At 52.7% G+C, this 14,024-nt stretch overlaps 1 protein-coding gene across 4 annotated transcripts in view; it reads right to left on the reverse strand.

Annotated features, from left to right (window-relative positions):
• Nucleotides 1-13: 13 nt before the first annotated feature.
• EPHB2 (EPH receptor B2) overlaps nt 14-14,024 on the reverse strand; it is a 143,217-nt gene continuing 129,206 nt past the window's right edge. For all 4 annotated transcript variants that reach the window (XM_026659973.2, XM_026659971.2, XM_026659972.2 and 1 more), the window contains exons 13-15: nt 9,869-10,062; nt 7,373-7,528; nt 14-3,938 (exon numbers count right to left, since the gene is read on the reverse strand). In XM_026659973.2, the coding sequence (XP_026515758.1) occupies nt 3,830-3,938; nt 7,373-7,528; nt 9,869-10,062 (459 nt within the window). In that variant the 3' untranslated portion in view covers nt 14-3,829. The remainder of the gene's footprint in view (nt 3,939-7,372; nt 7,529-9,868; nt 10,063-14,024) is intronic.

Consider the following 14,024-nt stretch of genomic DNA (forward strand, 5'->3'; position numbering starts at 1 on the left):
ACACACACACACACACACACACACACACACACACACACACACACACATTGTGTCACAGTGTCCACATTACTTTTTCACTTGTTACCTGCTCTCTGTATGACGCTGATTTTTGCCACTAGAAGAATGTTTCAGAAGAGTATGTTTTACACCCATGAAATGCAATTGTTTTGAAATCACCCCAGTGGCTCTCTGCTTTCCTAGGAGCAGACCCTAACTCCAGAAGCATTACCAGGCAAAGGGAGGGTGAGGAACATTGGACAGTGGCTCCTCACGTCCTCAGGAAGAGCTGGAGAGCTGCAGAGAGAAGTGGTGCATTATTAGTTCTTTCCATTTCTGTCTCATTCTCCGCTAGTCCCAGGTAAGCTGTCACAGTGACGCTTGGTATTAACAGACTAGAAAACATGCTCTTCTTGGATTGACGACGTGTGATTTTTGGTCTGGGGAAGATATGAAGATGCACCTTTGGCTGCCACAGCCCATGCCAACTACGGGATCCACTGCTCTGTACAATCCCTTCTTTCACAGTGGGTGGGGTCAGGCAGTTAGATGCGTATAACGCCAGTTGGCTGGCGAAGAGCAGGTTTAGTGCATCAAGACAGAAAATTGCCCAGTGGACACGATCATAAGTTCTTCCCAGAGCCCTGTCCGAAGGTCACCGACTCTGAGGGCTGCAGCATGGCCACCACTCCTACTGAGTTCATGGAAGCATGTAATGGGTGGCACAGAACAGTCAAGCATTGTCTGGGAAAGACCATGCAAGCGCATCATGTGATCATTCCAGATGGTTGCCCCACTGGAATTTGCTGGTGGGTTTTCTACAGAGGCAGCTCTCCTCGCACTCAAACGCTTTCCTTGTGCACAAAGCAGCTGGTTGGCTATGGCTATACGACGCAGTACAGCCCTGTGCGCCCGTCCCCCGGGGCTGGCACTGAGCCGCCTCGTCCGATACCCTCGGGCGACACTGAGGAGCTCTCCCTTGTTAAAATGTAGCACTTGCAGTGGAAGAGAGAGATGCAGCATGAAAGCATTTCTCTCTGCTGCTCTGCTCACCCATCTATTATAGACTGTGTAGGGAGGCCTCCATTTTCCCAGTACGCTCCCGGCAAACACTAGGAATGCTCCAGCTGACACCACTGTCTCTTGTGTGCCAATCCTGTACAGCTAGACCACACCGTTATCAGGTACAGTGCTTGTCAAACACAGGGCCAGTTTACACACGCCGCAGTGGAATATACACATAAAGACTGACTTGACTGTGCGTCAGAACTCAGTGCGGCCAGCTGACACCCCCGGGCCCCCAGGAGCCTACAGAACGCCTGGCGTTTCTCACCCCAATCATCAGAGACTGGGCCAAATTCTGCTCGCAGTGAAATCTGGAGCAGTGCCATTCATTTCAGAGTGCTTGCTCTGAATGGACACTGAGGCCACTGAGAACTATGGACCCCAGGCCACAGCACGGCCCAGTTATAGAGGTCCCCAGAATTCCAGTGACTGTTTGGCCATCAAGCCATGTAAAAACCAGGCCCAGTATCTAGACACATTTCAGATGAACAGACCCTTGAGAGGCAGACTTGGCATTTCAGGCTCCTGCTGCGGTAGCTGTGCACCGAACACACCAGAGAGAACAGAGCTAAGCAGAGGGGTGACCCAAAGCTCACCGCGACCCTGTCTCTCAGCCATGTTTTGTCTCCCGGTCAAATCTTAAGGGGAAAACGTTAAGTATTTTGTACAGGGCTTGACATATTTTATAAAGACTCCGGTATAAGCCTGCGTGGCCCAGGAGGGTACGCCGCACATAGGGTTCTATCCACAGCACATGCTTTGCCCTTTTGGCGTTAGCCACTGGAAAATAACCAAGAGCAGCTCCCTGTGAACACGTCTTCAAGGCCCTGTGCCACTGCCAAGCAAAGGTGTTCCTGTTCGAATGACGTGGCGACCCTGGGCGCAGCCCGAGGAACGCCGAGTGACACCGCACATGCCCAGAAGGACACAGGGGATGAAAGCTACAAGAGCAAATCCAAGCGTTTGCTCTCTTGCACTGCCCTCCGATTTGTCCAGTGGTATGTCCAAGTACCGGGGATTGTTCTGTAACTAAAGCCTTTACGTCAGTTCTTTATAAACCCCCTGACTGCCTGGTCGGCTGGTTTGGCCTGGGGAGGGACCTGCCTGCTGCGGCGCCCTTGGCCAGACAGCTTTTGCTGTTTTGGCCTCCCCTAGATGTGGCAGCTGAGAACGAAACCTTTGGCACATGAAGCACCTCCTGAGGCAGGGGGTGAGCATCTGAGTGCATGGCGTTAGGTATCACAGTGAATGATTTACATCCTGGCCTGGGACAGCGTCCCTACTCTGAGAAACCTTACGCAGGATACTGGCTGCTGCCTGTAGTGCATCCCCCCTCCCTCTCTCTGCTGCATGCACCACATCTTCTTTTGTCACAGCTGGTAGGACCGGTTCTCAGCTCTCTAAACAGTCCTGCGTCTCCAAAGGGCTCTGATCATGACCTGTGGAATGACCCCTCTTTCCCCATCCACAAAACCCTCCATAACCCTGCCCCGCCCTGCAGCAGCAGCCCCAGCTGGGCAGTGGTTATTTCAGCCGGACACACGGCAGTTATAAACAGCTGTCAGGCAATGGAAATTACAAAATAACAAACGAGCAAAGAGGAGGAAACGTGAATATAAAAACTCTTGCCCTTGGCGTATTGTCTAGTCGGTAAGCTGCAATTCTCCTTCCACAGGGAGAAGGTTCAAGTTCTTGAGAGATCCGAAGCCTGGAAATGTCAGTTCCTTTTCATAAAAAAACCCAACCAACCAACCAAAAAACAAAATCCATCCCCCAAGCCACAAATTGTTGTAAACAAACAAGGTCAAAGGACAAATCTCCAAACAACGACAACAGAAAAATAAATGGACACGTCAGCATTTGTAATCAAAAACTACTACATACTGTACTTGGGAAGTCTTCTGAGAAAAGGTCATTGGCAACTAGTGAGGCGATCACTAAAAGTCTTGTGCATATGATATGTATGAGACAATGATGCCATTGGAGGGCTGGATGGGCAGACCCCTGGAAAACGCGTCACTCACTAAACCGTTCCATGGCAAGAGCAAGAAAATAAGAGCTCTAAAAAGGATTGGTTTCCCCATCCCCCACTCCCAATGGGTTCAAGGTTTCTTCGCATCTGCAGGAAAAAAGACTCTTCTCGTCTCAGTTTGTTTATTTTACAAAAATCTTCAGCTTTGCAAAAGTTTGCCACTTTACAGATGCGCTTGGTCCATTACACGGCAAGAACTTCTCAGCTCTCTCTCCCCCTGTGATTCGCCAGCTGGGGGCTTTCGGGGACGACTGCTGGCTGCAGGATGTCCCCAGAGTCACCATCCCAAGGGAGAAAAGGAGGAGCGCTTCCCGTGTCTTCACTTGGCTTTCATCTCCTTGACAAAGTCTCTTTGCTCCAGAGGTGTCTGAGGCCTGCTGAAGCAGCCTTGTGCAAGAAGGAAATGAAAGGATCTGCTCTTGTATCTCCCTTTGGAGACTCCTGTGGATCTCAGAGCCCTTTTCGAAAATGCCATTGCTTTATTATTATTATTTTTAAAAAATATTTCATAGTTTTCCCAAAATATTTGTCTTCCTTGTTCCCTTTTTTCCATTGCTTAAATTCTAGAAGCTCTTGGCAACTTTTTGTTGTCAGGATGTTGCTTCCTGTTGCCACGATCCTTAGAGCAGCTGCCTGTCTCTGGTGAATGCAGAACACTCAAGACCTGGAGCTTGGACGTACAGGGGCAAAGGGGAGAAGGGCCTTGAGGAAGAGGAGCGTGAGGACGTGTGAACATCAAACCTCCACAGATTGGATCTGATTCATCTGTGCTCGCATCACTTGGATACTGTTCAGAATTTTCTTCTGATGGCCTGCTAAAGTGACCCCGACTCGCAGAATGTCCCTTTGGAATAAAAACAAACACACAAGAAAGGCCAGTAAGGAACCCTGTTCAGACACAGAACAAACCCATACGCTGAACATGCATCTGCAGCGCTTTCTTGAGGAAGCTGGGAGTCTTAGGGTTGCTTCTATTAAACTATTACTACAGAAATGTAACAGCTTAAACTGGATTTGGTCTCTCACTCAGGGCCCCAGGTCTTTGTCTGTTTCTAAGTCTCTCCTTAGCCTACTTCTCCTAGCCTCTGCACTTCCTCTTAGATAGCTGCACTATGCCCAGGATGGTCTATGCCACACAATAGATTCAGAACTGACGACTAACAGCTCATTCCCATGTTCAGAACTCTGCAAATCATTGAACCGCAACAAAGGACGTGAGTTTGTTGCTGATGAAAGGTGGAGGACTGACAGCCCTGGAGGATAGGTCCAGCAATGGCTATTAGCCAAGACGGTTGGGGATGTAACCCCATGCTCTGGGTGTCCCTATGCCTCTGTTTGCCAGAAGCTGGGAGTGGACGACAGGGGATGGATCACTTGATAATTGCCCTGTTCTGTTCATTCCCTCTGGGGCATCTGGCATTGGCCACTGTCGGAAGACAGGACACTGGGCTAGATGGACCATTGGTCTGAGCCAACGTGGCCGTTCTTATGTCCTCTCTCTCTCTCTCATCACATTTCTGTCTTTCAGTTTTCACATCCGTAACATGGGGATCATGACACCGACCTTTCTTTGCAAGGCACTTTGAGGTCTCTGTCTGGAAAGCATTACATTATTATTCATCGTTATTATCGTTCGGGTATTCTTATGGGTCCCATTGCCATCCCGTGCATGAATCCAATGGAAGCTGCCCATGCTGCCCCTATTACTGTACCTCAGCTCCATCCCCAGCTGGTCTTTTGCTCGTTCGCTTCTCTAAGGAGAGTGCCAACAAGGATGGCAAATTAGTGCCAGCGGTGGAGATCTTGTGTGTGGGCACCCAGGACCTTCCCACTAGGACTGGGGCCAGCAGCTCATTTCACACAAGCTGCTGCAACAGCAGTCGGACAGTAACACCTGGGGTCACTGCCAAGCTGCTGCATCCCGAGTCGGGCAAGGAGGCTCCTGTCCCCCGGCTAATCCTGTATATTTCTCCTGGCCAGGATTTCCACAGCCTGAACCATTGGCTATTAGGGGACTGGTTTTATCAGAAAAAGTCATGCTTGTGAATTCGATGCCCTAGGCCCTAAACAAGTCCCAGTGACGCAGGGGGCTGGCACTACGAAGGACGTATTACTGTAGGCGGGGAATTCACCGTTGTAAATCAGACGCTCTCCATTTGACTGTTGTCACACCACCGCCTGGACACGTAGGGGCCCAACACGAGTGACAAGGGACTGCAGGACAATTCCTCCAGCACAGGAGCCATGGAGGCCTTCTTGCATTGGCCCTTTGCTACCGCCAGTCACAAGCCAAGGGTGAGGGGGGCAGGAGAGTCATGTGCCAATAGCAGAGAACGGAGCAGGCTGCCCCACGTTAAAGCAGCTCTGTGCCTTCTCAGACAGCCCTATGTGTGAGACCCCAAGGCCCCAGCAGCCCTGGTATTCCCCAGACTCTCAGGCAGCATCCTCTTTGCTAACCCCCAGAAGGAAATCTGGCTTCCGGGTGGTGGGCTCCGCATGGACCTTCCCTCCCTTCTTGCACTGACAGGTACTGATGCTCAGACTCCCAGTCCCCTTTATTGCACCACAAGACCCCAAACTGGCATCTCTAAAACCCTCAGCTCCCAGCCCCCCCAGTCTTTGCTCTCCTGCTGGAATCTGTGGGGTGGGCAGACTTGCTCAGGGAACTGTCCGCTCCCACCTCTGCTTTCCAGCTGACGTGTTGATGAGCAATCTCATTTCCTGCCGTGTTCATAGGGAGAGAAAGGGTGTCCCTCTCACAGAGCATTTTGATATTTCAACCTGTGGTTTCATTCTGATTACAAACCAAACTCCAACATTTTGAAATTCTCCACAAAAGGGAACGGAGCCACACTTGCCGCATGGGCTGCTCTACAGCCCTGGACCCTGGGGCCCCGGCTAGGATGCAGTGGGTGTGCCAGGCTTTCCTGGAATCTGGAAGCTGCTGAGGACCCAGGAGGCGAACCTGGGGGGGAACTCGGCAGGTTTCAAAACCTGCCTGGGCAAAGTCAGAACTTTGGCAAAACTGAACCCTCCCCATGAAACGTTTCAAATTCACTGCATCAGCGACCAGCTCTGTATATACGGTCACCTGCTGCTTCCCTGCCCAGAGACGTGGAGAAGGCTGAGTTTGGGGATGTTTTTATTGGACACTCTGCAAACACCAGTCACCTGTTTGGCAGAGCTTTGGGGTCATAGTGCTGACATTGTGTTCCCCGGCTTGTGGACCAGAGCTCCTCCCCTCCCCAGAGCCTCCCTCTCGCCCTCCTTCTGCTGCTCTGACTGTCCTAGGGCACCTTTACTGTCGTTTCTAAGCTCCGCCTGGAGGCTTCATAAGCCATCTCTAGCAGCCCGTGGAGCTGCTGTGGAGACACGGACACATTCGGAACGGTCCTATGGCTATTTCCAGGCAAAGAACAAAACAAAAAAACCCCAAACAGAAAAGGGCAGTTTGGCTGGTTTCGACTGAGCTCACCTGCAGGCTGCCCTGCCCCAGACCCATAAGAAAACAAAGCATTCCCGTGCTTCCAGACGGCTTTCCCGCAAGCGTCATTCATTCCACTGTCTCCGGCAGGGCCTCCAAAGTTCGATGCACCTAGCCACAAATCTTTTAATAGACGCATCGAGGCCCTAAGGGATTCCAGCAGCCCGCAACCCACTGGAGCTGGCATTTCAGCAGCCTGCTCGTCCCTGGAGAGCCTGCTACATTTTTGTGACTGTTGGATGGGGGTGAGGAGCATACCCTTGTTTCAAATGTGTGCAGGGTTATTTGGAACGAACGGGAGACCATCCTGGCTCTCAGAGACGTTTTTCAGGCAGCGACTTGTATGCAATATGCAAGTGCTTGTCAGCAATGGATCCACTGGGGTCATGGCATCCCAAAGTGCCCTCCAGTGGCAGGGGAACTGCCTGGTGCCCACCTGTAATCTTTACTGTTCCCCCTTGACATTGTTGGGCTAGTTACGGGGCTTGGAGAACCTCATGCAGAACTGCATCTTCATAGAAGGGAGAAAACCAATCGGATAGCATGGAGATGAATGGTGTAGAAATATCTAGTAGACAGATACTCAGCCCATGGATTAAAGAGGAAAAGCGGGACTGGAAAAGATTAGAAATGATTGGGGGGGATTCTTTTCTTTTTCTGGCACAAAATTATTAATATTATCTAACGATAAGATTAATATAAAGCTCAGAAACCTCAAATCTGATAAGGGCCAATTGTTGCAAGATCCCGGAGGTCTTTGCTTCGGTTTTGTGACTACTGCTCTCGGCACTTACTCCATGGTCATCTGTGACACCACGTCAAAGGTGGCAAAGCCGGCGCTGGCAAAGCTCTCCTTGTACTGGCCCATCTTGATGGCATCCAGCCATTCATCCACTGTGTTGAAACTGGTGTAATCGGGGATTGTGCGGTCCAGTAAAGGGAGGTTAATCCTGAAAAAGAGAGACAGAAAACGAGCAAAAGTTAGTGGCAGCCTGTGAGGGGCTTTCTTTACCCTTTGCTGGCTGTGGAAGATGGGGCAAACCCTGGAATGCACTTGCAGCAAGTCCATTCACCGTCTGTCCCTGTGTAGATGACTTTACCCACGTGTGGACTAACACTACAGAGTGAGTTTGCGGGGCTGGATAAAAATGTACCCTTGCCTCCCCCTTAGCAGCTCAAATCTAGATTGATCATAGGGAACAAATATTTAACAATGGCCTCTTTAATCTAGCAGAGAAAGATATAACATGATGGAACATAATGGCTGGAAGTTGAAGCTAGAACAATTCAGACTGGATATAAGGTGTAACAGTGAGAGTAATTAACCCCCACTGGAACAATTTACCAAGGGTTATGGTGAATTCTTCATCACTGACCCTTTTAAAATCAAAACTGGATTTTTGTCTACACAATGTGCTCTAGGAATTATTTTGGCAATGACCTATGATCTGTGTTATACAGAGGGTCAGAGAAGATGACAGAACAAGGAGCAATGGTTTCAAGTTGCAGTGGGGGAGGTTTAGGTTGGATATTAGGAAAAACTTTTTCACTAGGAGGGTGGTGAAGCACTGGAATGGGTTACCTAGGGAGATGGTGGATTCTCCTTCCTTAGAGATTTTTAAGGCCCGGCTTGACAAAGCCCTGTCTGGGATGATTTAGTTGGGGATTGGTCCTGCTTTGAGCAGGGGGTTGGACTAAATGACCTCCTGAGGTCCCTTCCAACCCTAATATTCTATGATTCTATGATCACAGGGGTCTCTTCGGGCCTTGAAATCAATGACTCTATTAATCTAAGCATATGATGGGGATCTGGGTGCTAGCCCCAGTTCTACCACTGATTTACTATGTGGTCGTGGGTATATTGCTTCCCTTCTCTTTCTCAATTTTCCCATCTGTGAAATGGGGACAATAGTACTGAACTCCTGGGGGGGGGGTGTCGAGAGGCATGTCTGCACAGGGCTCTGGGGAGCTCAGCTCAGAGGAGCAGTAGACATGAATACAATCGTTATACCCCTAAAGGGGATCCCTAGTTTTAGTTGTAACAAAGCAGACCTGTGGGGACAACAATTCATAATGACAAGTCAGTAGCATCTGCAAAGTCACTCACATCCTACTGCCTACCCACACTTCCGTCTCCTGTCTCCACAGTATCCTGTGGCTCCAGCACCCTCTTTCTAGCTCTTCACCGCTGTATCTGTCAGAGCAGCACTTGACTGGCTACGGGTGCCAGCCCGGAATGCTATCTGTGGGGCTGTGGCTGCGTTTAAGCGAGCTCCCCCCAGGCCAGTCACTAATGAGGACTGATGTTGCAGGGCTGCAGATGTCCTCAGCTCATTAAGGCCTTACTCCCTTTGTTTTGCTCTGAGAAGGGGCCAAGTGCCTGTGAAGTCCGTATTGTTACTGGCAAACAGATCTGCCTGGGAAGTGTCAAAGTCTATTTGCTCCTTCAGGGAGCCTGGTGAGGTTAAGTGGCTAGGTGGCCCTGAGCAGGGCTAGCCAAGCACTTCCTCCCAGGGACGGGAGCTGGGGGCTCTTGGGGCACAAGGAAGAAGGAAAAAACGAAAGTGAGGGAGCTGCAGAAGTCCCAAATGGCAGCTGGAACGCTCCAGCTCCTCGACTGAACCAGCTCAGGTTTCCTCCTGGTTCTTGCCCAGCTCAGACCTCCGCGCCGACCTCCCTCTCCTCCCCAAACAAGACATCCAGCCCCAATACCAGCTGCTCCCTCATGACACAAAATCGGAGTCGGGAAAGTTCTGTTATTTCTGTAAAAGAAATGAACCCTCCCTTTTCCTTTTCAGCTTTTTGCAAACCCACCCCGTTATCAAGGGCCTTTCGTCTTACACCTGGGCCGGGACAGCACGCTGTCACGAACGGCATCTGGATTCCTGACACTGCACGTGTCTCCTCCCCAGGATATCTTCTACACATGCTCACCAGGAACTCGAGCTGTGTAATGGATCCATTGCTTGGCAAAGGCCAATGTCTGGACTAGAACCTGGGTCCTTGGTTTTCTAAGAGAGCTTAAAAATGCTGCCCAGTGAGCTGAAGCCTGTGGAAACCTCTTTTTATTCTCCCAGTTTTCTTTAACACATGGCTCAGGACATGTTACAGAGGAGGACGCATCCGCTCCCATCACCGGAAGGCACCGCTACCCGTAGATAATGGAAATGGCCAGGCATACTTTCAGCTGAATGCCTGAGATTTCACAGTCTGGTGTGGACACACGGTACCTGCCATTGATGGAGTTCCCTTTGAAAGAGAAGCTCCAGGGTGACAGAAGAAATACCTACCCGGAGGAGAGGGGTGCCATGGCTTTCAGGCTATTGGGGTTCCGGATCATTTTGTCCAACGTGTTGACAATCTGCCCGAATTTGGGCCTGTGGTTCCGGTCCTTCTGCCAGCAGTCGAGCATTAGCTGGTGCAAGGCGTTGGGGCAGTCCATGGGAGGGGGCAGCCGATAATCCTGCTCTATCGCATTTATCACCTGCAAGACAAGCCGCAGCGACAAGGTCAGTGCAGTGGGAGTAGCCAGGAGGAGTGGGACAGTGCAAATATCACGTGCCAAAGAAGTGCCCGTTGAATTGGCATTGTTCATCATCTCGGCTTCAGGGAGTGACAGGCATGGACAGCCTTCGACCACAGGGGCCCTGTCCCTCTGTCGCACTGAATCACCTGTGACGTACCTCTGCTGGCACATGCAGGCCAGTTATTTTCATGGTAATGACACCCAGGGTGGGACGGAAACACCTGGTTTGCTCCCTGGCCCCATCCATGGAACGGAGCCTGAGGCGCAGATCTGGGCTACTAATGGGGCAGCTCTGGCACATGGCCCCTCCCCCCCGGCAGTGTTTTCTGCTCCCTCCAGCCGAATGGTCCCCAGCCTGGGCTGTGCTGACCACTGCCTCCCACTCAGCTGGGTGCACTTAGGGTATGTCCGCACTGCAGCTAGACGCCCATGGCTGGCCCGTGCCAGCCGACTCAGGGGCTGCAGGGCTGGCTTGCGGGGCTCAGGCTGCGGGGCTCTTTAATTGCAGTGCAGACTTCCAGGGGCAGGCTGGATCCCGGGCTCTAGGACCCTGTGAGATGGGAGGGTCCTAGAGCAAGGGCTGCAGCCTGAGCCTGGCAGTGTACACTGCAATGAAACAGCCCTGCAGCCCAAGTCCACTGGCATGGGCCCGCCGCAGTGTAGACACACCAACGTGGGTAACAGAAGGGGGAGGGGGAGGAAGCAGTGGGTCACCCATGGAGCGGAGGCTAGAAAACCTGTCACAAAAGCCTGCAAGAACACAGCTGGCACATAGGCTCGTGCTTAGGAGCTGCTGCTCGGTTGCCTCTTTGGCTTCTCCATGCGCCCATGTATGCCTGGGGGATGCTGGGCCTCTCCATGCATATACTGTACCTACATGCATCCCCAGGCCCAGCCGGCCTTCCCCTAGGGACATCCTGCCCCTTTCCTCTGCCACCATTGGCAGTGTCTGGCACCTGCAGCTGCCGCCCTGGCCAGGGTGACGCGGGTGCGCAGGAGTAAGGAGGCTGCTCTAAGACGGTATGGTCTGCTCAGAGGGCAGCCTGTTCCTCTCACAGCCGTGCAGTGAGGAAGGCTTCTGGGAAGCTCTCCTATCATCCCCCCGGGCGTCCCCTGGGCTGTGCTCTGGGGCACGGCACTGGCTGGTCACCGACACGACAGGAAGAGGAGACAAAGCAGTGGGCACCACGGAGCAGGCTGCTCTGGCTCCGGACAAGAGCCCCTGGTGCTGACCCGAGACTGCAGTCAGCTACTGCACTTGCCTAGCCATGAGAGAGAAGGAAGAGCTCACCCCAGAGAAGGTGACAATGGAAAGGTCACACACCTAACGCTAAGGATTGTTTAGCTGCGTGAGAATAGCAACTCACCATATGCAATGCAGCACAATACAATGCAACTCATTCCCTGCTGTGGAGAGAGACCCTGAATGAGAACAACAGGGATACAGCAAGTCAGGATTCAGGCAGAGCCGTGTGGGGAGCCCAGAACTGGAGTAGCAGTGGAAGGGTGGGAGATCAGGTCCAAGGTACAGGGTCAAATACGTGTGTGCATGCACTGACCTGCAAGGTGAGGCTTGGAAGAGCAGGGGGCTGCCAGTCATAACTGAGGGGCATTGGCAGAGCTGGGGGTGTGTAAGGGGAATCCCAGAGCTGGAGTAGCAGGCAGGCTACTGGTCAGGATGGAGGGGTACCACGGAGCTGCACATCTCTGTGTTGAGCCAAGGACTGGAATAGCAGGGGAGCTGCCAGTCATAACTGAGGGGCATTGGCAGAGCCCCGGGCTGGGTGCAGGGTGGGGCTGAGGTGCCCGGACAGGGCTGCATGCAGGGAGAGCTCAGCGCTCACTACAACGCTGCTGGGAGCCGCCTTCCATCCTCACAGGTGCTAACCTGTGTCTGGACCCACAAGCCCCGCGCCCACCAATCCAGGAAGCAGCACTGGCCAGTGGGAGGAGGTGCCCGCTCAGCCTGTCCGGGTCTAACCTGAGGAATCGCTACTGGGCTTTGTGCGGCTCTCGGCCAGGAGAAAACCCTCTCCTGAGAGATGTGACCTGTCCCCTCTCCCCACGGCTGGCGGATCCACCCGAGACAGCAAGGAGGGAAGGGGGCACACAGGGGGAGTGGGGCTGGGGACAGTCATCACACAGGCAGCAGGCATTGACCCAGCAAATCCCCAGTAAAGCACCGGCCCAGCTGCCAGCCCTGAGCTCTCTGCTCAGCTCCTCTTCCTGCTCCTCCCGGCTCTCACACCCTGGACTCAGGAGGCTAATCTGCAGCGAGCAGACAGCGCGTCTTCAGCTCACGTGAAGGACCTGGAGCAATCTGGGGCAACGTCTAAGGTTCTGAAGTTTGTTTCTATCTGCACTGGAATGAAAGCCAGGTCTTTTGACTGGAGCTGCGGAGTCTCGCTTTGGGAAGATTTTTTGGGTCCAGGGCTCTGCGGTCACTTCTGACCAGACGGACACTAACTAGGGCGCTGGCCGGGGATGTGGCAGACCCAGCTCCAAAGGCCTACTCGCCCTGGTTCAGAGCAGAGCTTCTGTCACGGATTATGCTGAGTCGGGCTGAGCAGGGACTCAAGCCTTGGTCTCCCACGTCCAAGGCCAATGCCCTAACCAAAGGCTACAGCCTGGTCAGAAGTGAGCCACCTCTGACTGCCAGAAGCTGGGACTGGACGACAGGGGTTGGCTCACTCAACAATTGCCCTGTTCGGTTCATTCTCTCTGAAGCACCTGGCACTGGCCACTGTCAGAGACCAGATACTGGGTTAGAGGGACCACTTGCCTGACCCAGCCTGGCCGTTCTTAAGTTCTTATAGCGCTCTGGACTGGTGAAAGCTGACACGCCTCTGAACAATGTTTTGGCTTTGCCAAAAATATTCCGACCAGCTCTGTGCCCATCGTTCAGCAGGTGAGAAGCGGGGGAGGGAGCTGGGGTCTCTCCCGGGGAAGGAGGGCTGTGGCCTCCAGACATAACGGAGTTCTTGTGAGCACCTACACTGAGGAGGAGGTTCCTACGCACCCTCCAGGCTGGTTGTGGCCCAGGGAGAGGGAAATGCTGGGCACAGAAGGATGCGTTGGATCGGTGCAGTGGGACGCTGGTTACACCAGTGTTGACTAGGAAGCCATTTGCAGTGCACAACAAATACCACCTTACCAAGCCCGACTTATGAACAATGCTACGTATCCTTAAGTGCCGCTTGTTGGTGCTCTTTCTATTAGCTAATTACACGTTCCCATGTCTACAGATAACCCTCCTTCCTAGAGCACTCCTGGGACACCCCAAAGGGGTAGAGTTTGAACTATTCTGTCCAGAAGAGAGGAACTGGGGGAGTGGCTGCATTTCCACGATGAGGAGGTGTAAAAAGCAGCTATGTGCCTGCACTGCAGAGCCCAGGGGAATCTCCAGGTCCCAGAGTAAGTGACACACTCATTGGGGCCTGCATCTTGCCCTAATACCCGTTTGCCCCCCAAGGATGGAAGCAGCTGACTGCATACATCAATCTTCCATCACCAGCCAGAACCACGCCCAGCTCGTGGAGAGCGCAGGGTATAGGAACGGCTCTGCGAATGGGTTCTAGCAGGGAAAGGACGGGTCTGGGGTTCTCACAGAAGGGCGGCCGAGTCCTGATGCTCGCGGTGAGGGAACGTCCCAGGCTAGAAGGCCTTTACAGTGGAGAATATTTCCATTCTCCGGTGCTCTGTGCAGGGGATCTCCTGATCTTCAGCGTCATTGCCTGGCAGTGACTGTCCCCAGCTGCAGATCCTTCACAAGGCAGAGCTTTATTGCTAAGCCCATGCTAGTTCCATGGAGCTGATGGGTCTCAATAGAGGGTTAGACTTTGCTGCACCTCCCAAGAGGGAAGAAGGGGCAAGGCGGCTGTGATGGGGTTTAAGGTAAAAGGAGTGGTGGAGTAGTATGG

Source organism: Terrapene carolina, unplaced genomic scaffold, assembly GCF_002925995.2.
Source record: "Terrapene carolina triunguis isolate 2854851 unplaced genomic scaffold, T_m_triunguis-2.0 Scaffold714, whole genome shotgun sequence".
NCBI classification, from domain to species: domain Eukaryota; kingdom Metazoa; phylum Chordata; order Testudines; family Emydidae; genus Terrapene; species Terrapene triunguis.